Genomic DNA, 13,866 nt, shown 5'->3' with positions numbered 1-13,866 from the left:
GGGACTTTGCACGAAGCTGGTTATTGTATCTGGGCTAGAGTGGTGCCCAGATTCAGGTCCCCACGACCTGCCAGGAAAACCTGGAGGAATGCACTTTGTCCTCTGCAACCTGATTTGGAAGTTTGGCAAATTGAATCATAAGCTGATAAAATTGGAATTGTCCCAACGGGTCACCTGGAAATTATCTGCCTTCATGCAATGTGTTTTAAACGCTTGGTGGGTATTTCCATTTTCATTACGTATCTTCAGACATGGAGGCTCACTCACAAAGGGTTTCAGCGTACCTTCCTTGGACATGTATCGCAATTCGTGCAAAGATCCAGTGAGTCTGTCATTCACTCAGCACATCTCTTCAGTGAGTTCAGAGTCCTCCCTTTACCTGTGTGGTGTCAGTCACGCCCGTGTCTGCGTTGCCTGTGTGAATTCTAGCATCGTACAGCACACAAAACTCTGCCTCCGAGCGTTTTCGTGGGAAATGCCAAAAGTGTGCCTTGAGAGCTTCATCCTCAGTCCACCACACTTGGCTTGGATCCTTACTGGACTTTAACGTCCTTTGACAAAGGTTTATTAGTGATGCAGAGATGAGGGTTAACTACACTCATTATGAGCAAACCAACAGGAACCCGTCAGTGAGCATTTGGACAGGGCTTCGTTGCCCTGAGTCGAGGCAGAGATGTACCCTTGGGTGTTACAGGCACAGGTTTGCCATCACACTCTCCTACCAGTTTACTTTATTATTATTTGTTGTATTATAAAATTGTATTTCTCTTTTTAAAATTCTACTTTATCAATTTTGCTATTACAGTTGTCCTGATTTTTCCTCCTTTGTCCCACTCCACCCAGCACCTCCGACTCTCTCAGGCAATCCCCCCACCCTTGTTCACGTCCATGGCTCATGCTTAGAAGTTCTTTGGCTACTTCATTTCCATATTGTACTTTACACCCCCACGGCTATTCTGTAACCACCTATTTGTACTTCTTAATCCCCTCACCTCTTCACTCATTCTGCCCCTCCCCGCTCCCCTATGGCAGCCTTCTGGTAACTAACGTCTTCTCCTTTTAAGAGTCTCTTTTATCTTTAACTTTAGGCCTTTTAATAATGATGCGTCTTCGGGTGGGCCTCTTTGTGTCCATCAAAACTGGGTCTCACTGTACTTCCCGGACTCGAGTGTCTATTTCCTTCACCAAATCAGGACACTTTTCTTTCACTGTTTTTTCAGATAGATTCCCAATTTCTTGTTCTTCCTCTTCTCCTCTGGCACCCCAATGAGGAGAATGTTGGACCTCATAAAACTGTAGAGCCTGATTATACTGTCCTCATTTGGGGGGATTCTTTTTTCTTCTTGTTGTTCAGCATGGTTGTTTGTTGATTCCTCATGTTCCAAATCAGTGACTTGATTCTCAGCTTTGTCCACTACTGCCGTTTCCCTGTAAATTCTTCTTTGTTTCAGTTAGTGTATTCTTCGTTTCTGAGTGGGTCGTTTTTATGCTGCTGAGGTCCTCACTGAGTTCCTTGAGCATCCTTATAACAGTGTTTTGACTCTGCATCTGATAGATTGCTTGTCTCCATTTTGTTTAGCTCTTTCTCTGGAGTTTTGATCTGTTCTTTCATTTGGGCCATGTTTCTTTGTCTCCTCATTTTGGCAGCCTCCCTGTGTTTTTCTATATATTAGGTAGAGCTGCTTTGACTCCGTGTCTTGGTCGTGTGGCCTAATGTAGCAGGGTTTAGGGATTCCCGAAGGTGGGTAAGGTGTCAGTGACGGGTAACAGATGACAACACGCCTCAAAGGACAGTGAAGCTCTGTTCTGTTTATTGCAAGTACAAGCAGGTTTTTATATTTTCATTTTAGGTAGTGATTAACATTTGCAGGTGTATAGCATGATCAGTTAAGCAGAAAAAAATCAATACAGAGGTAACCAGGAAAAGTACAAGAATTTCCATAGTTTCAGTTATATTAAACAAAAATTGTTTTGACCAGGAGAACCATTAATCAGACAATTTGAAATAGCTCTATGTACAGAGTTTGAATGTCTTATTGTTTATTAAAGGTCTAGAATTTGGCATGGGGCAAAAGGTACACTAGACCGAGCAGAGATTAGGAAATTCATTATAAGGCCTTTGCGATGTCTAACTTAGGTATCTATCTTTCTGTCTAAAATGTTTCTCTATGTACCATGGACTCTAACTCCTTGGTAATTGTATCTACGTGCTTAGTTTATAGTATCTAACAAGCTTCTCCTGTTCCTTTGCCTGCTTAATTCTAATTAATATATATTCCTGTTCAAGGTAAAGGAGGGGCTGTTACTCCAACAACTTTTAGATATTCAGGGGCTATTTCATTAAAGGGGATTAACTTGGGGGAGCGCGCTGGGTAATTCTGGCTCCCTGCCACCTGATGTTAACTTGTTCTGCATCTGCTTAACTGGGTCAGGGAAGGAAACATTCTTCCCCTTGGACTCACTGGACATCGTGGGCCTTTCCTCCTCTGGCCCCCAGAGAGGGTATTATTTTGGGGAAAGGCCAAGGTGGCATTTTTTTCAGTCTGAACTAGTTGTTGATCAGCTCTGAGAATGGCCATCATTTCTAGGAGATTCCAAATTAGTAGAAAAGTAAATGTCAGAATGTCAAGAGTCAGCACGAACAGAATCAACAACATATATCCACTTATGCCATGTCCACCTGGCAGGAACACGCTTCTGTGAAGTCATAGTCCCCATGCCATGACTTTGTCAGATGACATGGTCAGCGTTAGACGTGGCACTGTAGGGTCCAGTGGCACAGCCTCCCCCATCACCCCACCTGAGTACTCAGGGTTCACCTCTCCTGTGGGCTGAGTACACCCTCCTCTTGTAGTTGGGTCTTGATTGCTATTGGCAGATCAATGGGAGGAATTACCCAGGCCAGTCAGCTGTAAGAACTGGCTGTGACCTCTGACCACCTACCTCCGCCCTATGTGGAGGGTCAGCTGTGCAGGGGCAGGGTGGAGGTGCTCTGGGGTGGTCTGTAGCTGTCCACTGGGTATATTGGCCCTGTGGTTTCCCAGGTGATACAGGCCAAGGTCAACTCCCACCTGTGCTTTGCCTGGGGCCCCCCGCCTGAGCTGAAAAGCAATCTGAGATGGCTGCTTCTTGTGCTGGGCTGGGAGACTCCCAGGTGAAGCTAAGCTGTGACTCTAATTTGGCTGCCGCTGGGACTCACTGAAGCAGCTGTTGCATGTTTAACAGGAGTTGGGAGCCAAGACCAGCCATTATGGAAAAGCAGCTTCGGTGGGCCTGTAAGTTGGGTGGCGTGGAACCTCTGAGGATCTCCAAGGTGGGTCACACAGTGTTAGCCAGATTGACGGAGTCTCAGATATGGCACCAGTCTATCTTTCTGCTGGGGGATGGCTTAGCAAAGGGACAATGGCCTCTGCTCACCCCAAGGCCAGACACTTCAGTCCCTCCCTGTGCACCCCAGGTGCCCGTCAAGCTGCCGCCCTGGTGCTGGAGCTCAGAGGGAGCGAGTCTGAGTAGGTGAGTCCGTGTGTGGGTTCTTTAAGAGTAACTGCTTGGGGCTCTAGCAGCTTCCTCCACAGATTCAATCCCTGCTGGATTTCACAGCCAGAAGTTTGGGGGGCTTATCTTCCTGGCACTGGAATCCTGGGCTGGGGGCCTGCTGTGGGGCTGGGGCTCCTCGCTCCAGAGATGTCCCTCCCGAATTTTTATCCACGTGGGTGTGGGGCCAGCCCGTTCTGCATCTGCACCCCTCCTGCCAGTCTTCATGGATGTGGGTTCTTCAGTTCATAGTTGTCAGACGTCCATTCAACTCGATTTCTGACAGTTCTGACTGATGGTTGTTCTGTATTTTAGTTGCATTTTTTCCTTCAAAAAATTTGAGCCATTTATTTGTGTGTGTATGTGTTTTAATATATTTTATTGATTATGTTATTATAGTTGTCTCATTTTTTTCTTCCCTTTATCCCCCCTCCACTGTGCACCCCCTCCTTACAGCGTTCCCCTCCCTTAGTTCATGTCCATGAATCATACATATAAGTTCTTTGGTTGCTCCATTTCCTATACTGTTCTTAACCCCCCCGCCCTGTCTATTTTGTGTGTACCAGTTACGCTTGTTATTCCCTGTACCTTTCTCCCTCCTCCCCCTCCCCACTGATAACCCTCCATGTGATCTTCATTTCTGTGATTGTTTCTGTTCTAATCATCTTCTTAGTTTGATTTTGTTTTTGTTTTGTTTTATACATTCAGTTGTTGATAGTTGTGAGTTTATTATCATTTTACTTTTTTAAATTTTGACCTTCTTTTTTTTAGATAACTCCCTTTAACATTTTACATGATAAGGGCTTGATGGTGATGAACTCCTTTAACTCTACCTTATCTGGGAAGCACTTTATCTGCCCTCCCATTCTAAATGATAGCTTTGCTGGATAGAGTAATCTGGGTTGTAGGTCCTGGCTTTTTTCAGGTGATACAGGCCAAGGTCAACTCCCACTTGTGTTTTGAATACTTTGAATACTTCAAAGTATAACTTTGAATACTTCATTCCAGGCCCTTCTTTCCTAAAGGTTTCTTTCAAGAAATCAGCTGATAGTCTTTTGGGAACTCTTTTGTAGGTGACTGTCTCCTTTTTTCTTGCCGCTTTTAAGATCCTCTTCTCATCTTTAATCTTTGATAATTTAATGATGATGTGCCTTGGTGTTTTCCTCCTGACATCCAACTACTTTGGGACCCTATGAGCTTCCTGGACTTCTTGGAAGTCTATTTTCTTTGCCAGATTGGGGAAGTTCTTCATTATTTTTTCAAATAAATTTTCCAATTTTTGCTCTTACTCTTCTCCTACTGGCACCCCTATGATTCAGACATTGGAACATTTAAAGTTGTTCTGGAGGTTCCTAAGCCTCTCCCCATTTTTTGGAGTTCTTGTTTCATCATTCTGCTCTAGTTGAATGCTTATTTCTTCCTTCTGCTCCAAACATCAATTTGAATCCCGGTTTCCTCCCCTACACTGTTGATTCTCTATTTTTGTTTATTTCACTTTGCATAGCCTTCACTTCTTCCTTTATTTTGAGTTTGGACTCAACCATTCCTGTGAGCATCCTGACTATCAGTGTTTTGAGCTCTGTTTCTGATAGGTTGGCTATCTCCTCCTCACTTAATTCTTTTTTAAGAGGTTTGATCTGTTTTTTTCCATTTGGGCCATATTTCTTTGCCTCAGTGCACCTGTTACATTGTAAAGGGCAGAGCCTTAGGTATTCGCCAGGGCAGGGCAACCCATGTCACTGCTTTGTGGTTCTGGATGTAGGCGAGGGGTCAGACAGGGAGCAATGCTGCTTGCTCGGCTCTTGGCCAGCTTCCAGTCACTTCCTCTGCTACCCACAAGTGGCTTGAGCCATTCTGGTGCTGATTCCCAGGTGGGTGGGCTTGTTTCCATTCTAGGATTTCATGGTCCCCTCCAATGGACTCTTCTGTGAGACTGGGAGTTTCTCCTGCCGCCACCCCCGCAGGTTTTTTATAGCCAGAGGTTTTGAGGCTTTTTCCCCTGTGTTGGGACCCTGGGTTGTGCAGTTTGTCTCACTCCCAACTTGTTCCTCCCAGTTTATCCGCACATGAATGTGGGACCACCTCGTCCACCAGCTGCCACCTCGCCACATGCCCTGGCTGCCTGTCTCTGCCCCTCCTACTGGTCTGGATGAATGTTTAACTCCTTGGTTGTTGAACTTCCATACAGTTCATTTTCTGGCAGTTCTGTTTGGTTTTTGTTTTTAAATTGGTTGTTATTCTTCTTTTGGTTGTGTGAGGAAGTGAAGTGTATCTACCTACACCTCCATCTTGGCCAGAAGCCTATATCTGAGTTGTAATTTTGATGTGGTTGTGTGAACAGGCCAGCCATACCTGCGTAACTCACCACCTTGATTGGAAACCTCCTCTTACCAATTTAAATCTATCTCCTTCCATTTGAGGGGTTTTTTTCCTTTTGAATGACCCATTTTCTTTTTAGTATGTCAGTTTTTACAATGAAAATTTCTGCAACATCCTAGTCAGTAGATATCTCATACTTTGGATATATAAAGACCTCGGCAATAAAGAAATAGACTGCCTCATGGTCGTCTATCTTAACATGATTTCTATTAATATGCCTACAGGTTGAGCTTGGTCCCAGAAGACGGTCTGACTCAGTCAATATCAGCACAGACATGCATCTCCATTATACATCTCTCCTTCCATCTCCTGGACCTTCAGCATCAGTGCAGAGTGAGTGCATAGCTACATTCTTGGGTTTACTTTGCATTTGGACATGTTTTTCTTTTCCATGATAATACACAAATATTTGCTTGAACAATAATTGTTTCTGGGCCTGTTCTGAATTATCATCCTTTTTATCTTCACGTTCATTCATCCCCAAGGTTTCTGTGGTGCGGTATTCGCTGATGTGTTGACAGTGATCTGGCTGATTGACTCTCTTGCTGTTCCTCCAACATGGAGAGCTTTCCTAGTCCGTGCCTTCTCACGCCACTGCCTGTCTGTGTCACTTATGTGTGTCCCTGGCTCACTGTCCTCACTGATTCAGCAATCAGCTCAAATGTCACCTCCCCGGACAGGTCTTCCCTGAATAACCACCTAAAATAGCATGCACGGTTCCTTATCCCCACTTCCCCCTTGCCTGGCCCCATTTGGCTTGCTGACACTTGCCTCTACTGGCTATTATGGTACCTACTCACCTCTGTATTTACTGGTTGATGATTCATCTCCTCTGCTAGAATGTATTTCCATCGAAGAAGGTGCTTTGTTTTTTTCACTATTTCATCCCATGATCTAGAAGAGTTCCTGGCCTGTGAGGCGTACTAATTATTGTTCGTGATAAATGGATTTACCCAGGGTACTGAACTTCTTTATATCTCAGTTTATTTCTCTCTTAAAGGATGTTATTATACTTCATGGTCTTCAGTCAAGAACGTATTAGTTTGCAATGATATCACAGGTGCATAGATTTCTCCTCTTTTCCTCTCTCTCTAAAATCAATACATATTCTTGGGTAAGGACTTTTTTAAAAAGCTATTAGCTGGCTCAGTAGTGGCAACCATGTCAATTATTCATCGTGTGGCACTTCACTCAAAATATCTTTAAGAAATATGTACTAGGTTAATCACAGGCTTTCATGTTTTATTTCACAGTAGAAGCTCTGATAATGTCTGCTAAAACACATTATACGTCCAGGCTCATTTTTCCTAGGGGAATGTAAATCCAGTCACTTAGAAATGTTAGTCCCTTAATTAGATCTATAACATGAGTTGGGAAAAGAAAAGGTACATGGCTGAAATGTTGAATTCAAGTAAGTAAAAATGCATTTTCATGAAAACAGTGATCTGTTCTTAGATGGAGTGTCTGGAAGTAATAAAATCACACAGTTATGTATTTTATTTTCCCTTATAAATAAAATATTTATAAAGGACATAACTTTCAATAGTTTATCAGTTATATTTCTCATTGCCTATGGTGTTGTTAAATATTTTCATAGCAACATGTGAGAAGGTCTCCAAGCCCTTCTGATGGCTCCATTTCTTAAAATAATTTTAATGTATCTGAATAAACTATTAACACCATGCGTTGCTTTAGAAACAGTCCTGAAAGCAGCAGCAACGTGCCTTTAAGAAGTGGGCCGCCCGAGCCCTGTGCCCGCCAGCTTGCCAATCCGAGAGGTCCATGCCGCCCCTTCGGGCCGCCCGGCCACCAGGGCGTTTTCAGTGTGCACCCGAAGGAAGTCACACTTTCACAACACACGCACAGGAGGAGCCCCGCAGAGTGACTGTATCCCAGAAAGTCCGATAAACCCTTACAGGGGCTGGCTTAAAATTCTGAGGTCACGATTTTGTGCGTGAACGAGCAGGGCACCACTAACCATTTATCTGAGGAAATCGCTGCCTAGTCACTCCGTCTAGAATCTCCCACGACCCCAACATCCGACGCCTTGCTCTGCCCTTTCAGCGTGTTGGTATTCATCTGCATGTGAGTGACCCGCGTTTCTGATTTGTTACACTGTGTCGTTCTTGCTTCGGTGAAACAGATTTCTGAGGAGAACCAAAGGCTAGAAATTGTCCTAGAAAAATCCAACATTATTCTTTAACTGGGATGGATTAATCAAGCACATTGTGATCCTCTGTCTCACAAAGAATTCTTAGAGAATTAGAACACAGAATCTGTTTCTTTCCCCTGAACCCTTGGCAATAATTGTGGTTATCATTTTACTTGGGCTCTGTTCTCAATTATAGAGTTTATATCCTTGAAGACACGGAGATGCTTCAGAGTTTCGAGAGAGAATAAAAATGTACTCTGTTTTGAGTTATATGAAGCATTTAGCATGATCCCATATTTGGCTCATAAATCCATAGTACTAAAATTCATAAGGAAATACCAAAACACATTTGCTCATCACAGGTGACAAAAAAATTAGTGTCTTGCACTCAGTCTACACCACATTATAGGAATATTGTAATTTAGATTAAACCCACATTTGATTTCCTATTCTGAAACAAAAAGCACAATCCCAGCATTACGAAGTGACAAAATAATTCTGGACTAAATTTCAATGTCTTGGTATTCATTTAAAAGAATTTTATTTACTGAAAGCTTCTACACATATTGTTCAAACCCCTATTGGATGTAGGGCAGTCGGCGGCACAGCCAATATCAATCGGGCTGGGGCAAGTTTTCACTACAGAATGTTCTGAGGCTGCGAGGTCATTGGTGGGAATCCTGTGCTCCCAGATGTAACCATCTCTGCACAGATGGTTTTGTTCCTGGCTCGACCCTTCTCCTAAACTTTCACTCTTGGGTGCCTACCCGAGAGTAGGGGTTTGTCTTGGCAAAAATAATGTAAATTTTGTTTGGAATGACCGCCGCAGAGTGATGAAGGACTTAGATGCGAGTGCAGAACCTTCCCCGTCATTCTTGCTATACCACAGGACTTCAAGGAAAGTTGGGAGAAAGTGAGACCCAGACATTTTTCCGTAATGAGCTCTAATTCCAGGCTGTTCCTGGAACCGTAAGCCTGGTCCGAAGCTGCCCTTCAGGGAACGTACTCTAAGGGGAACTGGCAACCGCTGGCAATAAATTGCCAGGATGCTTACAGAGAGCTCCTCACAGAGTTAGGCCCCTGAGACAAGTCCAGTCGAAGCTCATTATGCTCCAGGGAAGTCCAAGGACTGCAGCAGGTAGGAGGCCACTAAAGTGACCTTAAGGTATCTATTCTGGCAATTAGCCACACTCGTGTTGTTTTTAAAGAAAAAGAGGTTGCCCATTTATAGTTCAACTTGACATACCTTCCTGACAAGTGGAGGCTATTTTCAATCAGGGGAGGAAATACTACAGAGGGATGAAAATTTAACATTACACTGTGGATACAACATATTTTAAATAAATATTTTAATTCTATTGTTGGCATTTACAAGTAGAAAGCATACAGTATGTTACAAATATCAAAATGTGAAAAATATGAATGTTACATAAGTAACAAATGTAAAAAAAGTATTTTCTTACCTTCCCGGAAAGTAAGAAAACTATTCAGCATAGGAAAATATCAGTATCAAAAACACGGCTTAGGTGTAAAAAAAAAAAGTTTTTACACAGTATTAAAAATGATCTACAAAACGACAGAAAGTAAGAAGTGTGGAAATTGAACTTTATATAAATTATAAAAACTGGGTACTTGGGGTAAATGCTAAATGGTTGAAAAGTAAGTCCGATCATAGGCTTTCTTAAGTCGACTCTTAAAATTTTAAAAGCATAGAACATTTTTCAATAAATAACGTTTGACAGTGTCTCTGGGAGGCGCGGTGGAGCGCGTCATTCCACGGTAGAAGGTGGCCGTGTCCTGGGGGCCGCGTGCGGTCACCTCGCTCCTAGTGGACGCCTGACACCAGTCGAAATACCATCGCTGCTCACATGAAAGATGATTCAGAAGTTTTAACACAATTTCATAAGAAAGTCCTAAAGTGCTGAACAAAATGACTTCATTTTAGTACCCATGGTCATGTAAAACGTATTCAACTCTTGAGACACACCCGAGCAACATCGAATATGGAATCTACAATCCTTAGAGTATTAATACTTAGTCTTTCATTCACGGATAGGAGGGCTCTTTTCTCCGCTTTACAAGGATCTGTTAAACCTCCAGGATCTTGCGATGCAAAACAGTAATTAACACAACGGCAACGATACTCAACCCCACTGTGAGAGCAACAAGTTCATTTCTGCAATGGCACGGCGTCACTTTTCAAAATCACACAGCCAACAGTGGTAAGAAAAAAACTCCTGAATGCTGCACGCCACATCACTACTCACACAATACAATGCATGCAGGGGGGGGGAATGCAACCAAGCACTTTAAATTAAAGTTGTTGTGAGTCGGTTTCAGCAGCATTGTGGTTATTATTTTAAAGTTTCCCTCCGACACCCGTGCTTACTGGCCGGTTTTGCACGTGCGCGTGTGCGCTGCTCCGTGGCCAGACGTGCGCTGCGGGAGTGCCCTCGTCTTCCTGGTGCAGCCGCGCACACGCGCGCACACCCGCTCACACGTACTGCTCCGCCTCGCCGTCCTTGGGCGCTGGCTGGCTCGTCCCACTTTTGCCGTCTTCATTGGCTGCTGCTTTTTCTGGTAGAGACGCCAAATCCTTAAATACGTCCACATAATGCCCAAAGCCGGGGCCCCAGTTCAACAGGTTGTCCCAGTTGAAGTTCCCCGCTTGCTGCCCCAGCTTCAGGGGCAGCGTGTTGTCGGCCGCTCCGGGCGTCTGCGCGCCCCCTGGCGCGCCCTCCGCCCTGCGCCCGTGGTATCTTCTGGGCTTCAGCCTGGCGCCGTAATTGTCTTCATCATCCGCGTCCGACTCATTGACTTGAGACAGTTTGGGCATCCTGGAGGTGTACACCATGGGCTTTTCCCTGTCGTACTCCATTTCTGAGCACGTGAACGACTCGTGGGAGTCGCTGTCGGAGGAGGACTCGGGGGCAGGAATGCCGTCCGCCGGGTTCCTGGTTCGGGACAGGGGCCTCCGGCAGTCCTCCTCCGAAGAAGACCTTCCGTGGTCTGCGCTGCAGATGCTCGGGTTCCTCGGGCGGGGCGTGTTGAGTCTCTCCACCTCCTCGATGGAGAGCCCCACCGGAGGGGAAGATTCCAGAGGGATCTGCCCGATGGGCTGCTTCAGGCGGCTCCCGGGCCTGGAGCCGTGGGAGGCCAGGGCCTGGGGGCTCTTGCTCCTCCTGCCCAGCCTGGTGGCGTAGCTGAAAATGCCAGGCTGGCAGGGGTCGCCGTGCATCTCGGCCGCGGTCCCGTCCCTGGCAGGGAGGTGCAGCTCCCTGGCCGGGCTGTGCCTGTAGAAAGTGGAGGACTTGGAGAAGGGCGCGGGGCTGTGCCGAGACAGCGGGTTGGGGGTGGGACAGGCCGAGTGGCTCAGGGAGCTGGTTCTCAAGCCCGGGCCGTAGGAAGGCTGGTAGGTCAGGCTGCTGGCCCCCAGGGGCATGGGGGACTGCCTGGCGAAGCCCAGGGGGCTGTGCCTCTGGATGGAGAACTTCGGGGTGTGGCTGCGGAACTGCTTGTAGTGCTGGATGATGTCGGCGTCCGATGGGGCGATGCTGCTGGCGTTGTCGATGTCATAGTGCTCTATCTCCTGCTCCGGGGAGGCCAGCGGGGCGCTGGGGATGGTCTCGGAGTTGTGGGGAATGTCGGTCTCATCATAGATGAGGTAGGGGTTCTCCCTCTCAATGATATCGGGCTTGGGGTTCCCCTCTGGCTGCTTTCTCACAGTCATGTCGTCCCCGTAGGGCGGGATGTTGTCTGGATCATCGAAAGCAACGTTCTCGCTCCCCTTCTTTTTCTTCTCCTTGGGTTTCTTCTCCTCTTTGGGGCCGTTGGCCTTCTTGCCCCGGCACTGGTTACAGAGGATCAGGCTCAGGACCAGGAGGGCCAGCACCGTGGCGCAGCTGCCCACAATGGCAGGCACGGCCCACAGGGGCAGCGAGATCTCTTCAGGACCAGGACTCAGGACACAGACGTGCCCTCCGGGACTCCCAGCTTTGCACAGCCTCCCCTGAGGACAGATGACCCCGAGGCAGGCCACCACCGTCTCACAGGTCCTCCCGGTGTGTGACTCTGGGCAGCTACAGGTGAAGCCGGCATGCAGGCCTGGCTCGCAGCTGCCCCCGTTCTGGCAGGGGTGCGAGGCACAGTCGCCGGGGGGCACACACTTGTAGGCGTACCACTGGTTGATGCACAGTAGATCGCCCCAGCAGGGGTTGCTGGCACAGATGTTCGGCCCCCGACAGCCTGTCTTCACCGAGGGGTCCGTCTTGGAGATGGAGGCCAGGCTGTGCTTCCCGCTGAAAGGCAGGCTCTCCCCGCCATAGAGCACGGACGCGATGCAGCCGTCAAACCCTGCGGGGAGGAGGAGGACCAGGGTGGCTTAGAGAACAGCACAGGCTTCCAACGCCGCCCAGGTGGCAGCTGGTCAAGAGAAGCGTCACGTCATGTTGCGTCACATCACGAGAGCTCTGCAACCCCAGACTAAGAGCCACCATGAAGTTTAAGGGCAATAAATCTGTGCATCTCACAATCTAACTTAGCAAGATGGGGGAGATTTCCACAACCAAACTGAGGGGAGGATGGGTCAGACCCCTCTCTTCCTGAAGATTCATGAATGGCTCGGACAGGCTGCACTTGCTCGCTCTCCCTCTTTTTATTATTTAATTATCTATTTGTTTGACTTTTATAGTCTTTAAACCAAGAAGTGCATACATAGAAATAAAATGTATTTTAACAAATACTTAGAACAAAAAAATAGGCCGATAGCTTCAGTCTTTAGACCACGCCTTCTCCACGGTGCTAATATTGCTTCCAAGCGCTGAGCATAGGTTCTTGGGCAGCAAAAGGAAAATCTCAGCTCTGACAGTAGTTTGTGAGACTTGAGAGGGCAGATATAGAGTATAACTCTATATTTCATGAGGTGGAGACAGAGGGGGTTAGGAAAAAAACCATCTAAAATGGCTTCTTACAGGGTAGTGATTACTTTTTAAGAAGTTGAGAAACTCCATTAGAGTATACTAATATTGCTAATGCTCTCATCCCGGAGCCCAAGAATCTATTTTGTCATGAACAAAATGCAAGATTTATATCGATATGTTTTTCTGAAACATGCCAATGAATCGACATTGATACTCTCAAATAAGCTAAATGTAAATACCCCATGACCTGGACTTGAACTTCGATGCCTTAACTGCATTAGTCTCCCATGCAGTTGTCAAGTTTCCTCTTCCCAGTGCATCGTCCATCTTCAATCTTTCCATCCCTGATCCACTCTTTTTCCATGGGCTACGACGTCTGTGTGTGCTCCTGTTCTCCTGGAGTCCTTCCCACGACGTAAGCTGCTTTCTCATTCCATCCTGCCCCCGCCCAGTTACCTGCTTGCCACTGATGACTCCTAACACATGTTTCCGGCTGCAGTCCACTCTTGATTCTAGCCCAGCTACAGAAAGGTCTTTCTCCAAGGTGCTGCACACCCACAGTGTCCCCTACTGAAATCTGGGTATGTCCCAAGGACCTGTTTCTTTTTGTACTGTCCTGTGCGTGCCTTTCTCAGGGACACTGCCCTCCTTCTAGCTGGAAAGTCAGAACCTCCCTGACTTTCACCCGAGTCACCAACAGTCTCATTAAGTTTTTAAAACACTTCTCCCCTATCCGCTCCTTTACGACTCCTCTGCCACTGCACTTGCCCAAGCTCACGGGACACCTGGCCCACATCACTGCGGTGTCTTCCCACTGATCTCAGCGAGTCCACCAGTGTCCGCCAGTGCATCCTCCCTGGTGGAGCCTGGAAGACCATTAAC

General features: G+C 46.6%; 1 protein-coding gene across 3 annotated transcripts in view; it reads right to left on the bottom strand.

Moving 5' to 3' along the window:
* Nucleotides 1-2,784: 2,784 nt before the first annotated feature.
* FAT4 (FAT atypical cadherin 4) overlaps nt 2,785-13,866 on the bottom strand; it is a 153,734-nt gene continuing 142,652 nt past the window's right edge. The window contains exon 17 of one of the 3 annotated variants that reach the window (XM_053658327.1): nt 2,785-3,861. In XM_053658327.1, the coding sequence (XP_053514302.1) occupies nt 3,776-3,861 (86 nt within the window). In that variant the 3' untranslated portion in view covers nt 2,785-3,775. Of the gene's footprint in view, nt 3,862-7,724; nt 12,419-13,866 lie in introns of those variants that run through there. The other 2 variants (XM_053658328.1, XM_037129859.2) reach the window with 2 other exon arrangements.

The sequence above is a fragment of the Artibeus jamaicensis genome, unplaced genomic scaffold (assembly GCF_021234435.1).
Source record: "Artibeus jamaicensis isolate MK-2021 breed Jamaican fruit bat unplaced genomic scaffold, CSHL_Jam_final scaffold_537, whole genome shotgun sequence".
NCBI lineage: Eukaryota > Metazoa > Chordata > Mammalia > Chiroptera > Phyllostomidae > Artibeus > Artibeus jamaicensis.
This window is presented reverse-complemented; position numbering and strand designations above follow the sequence as displayed.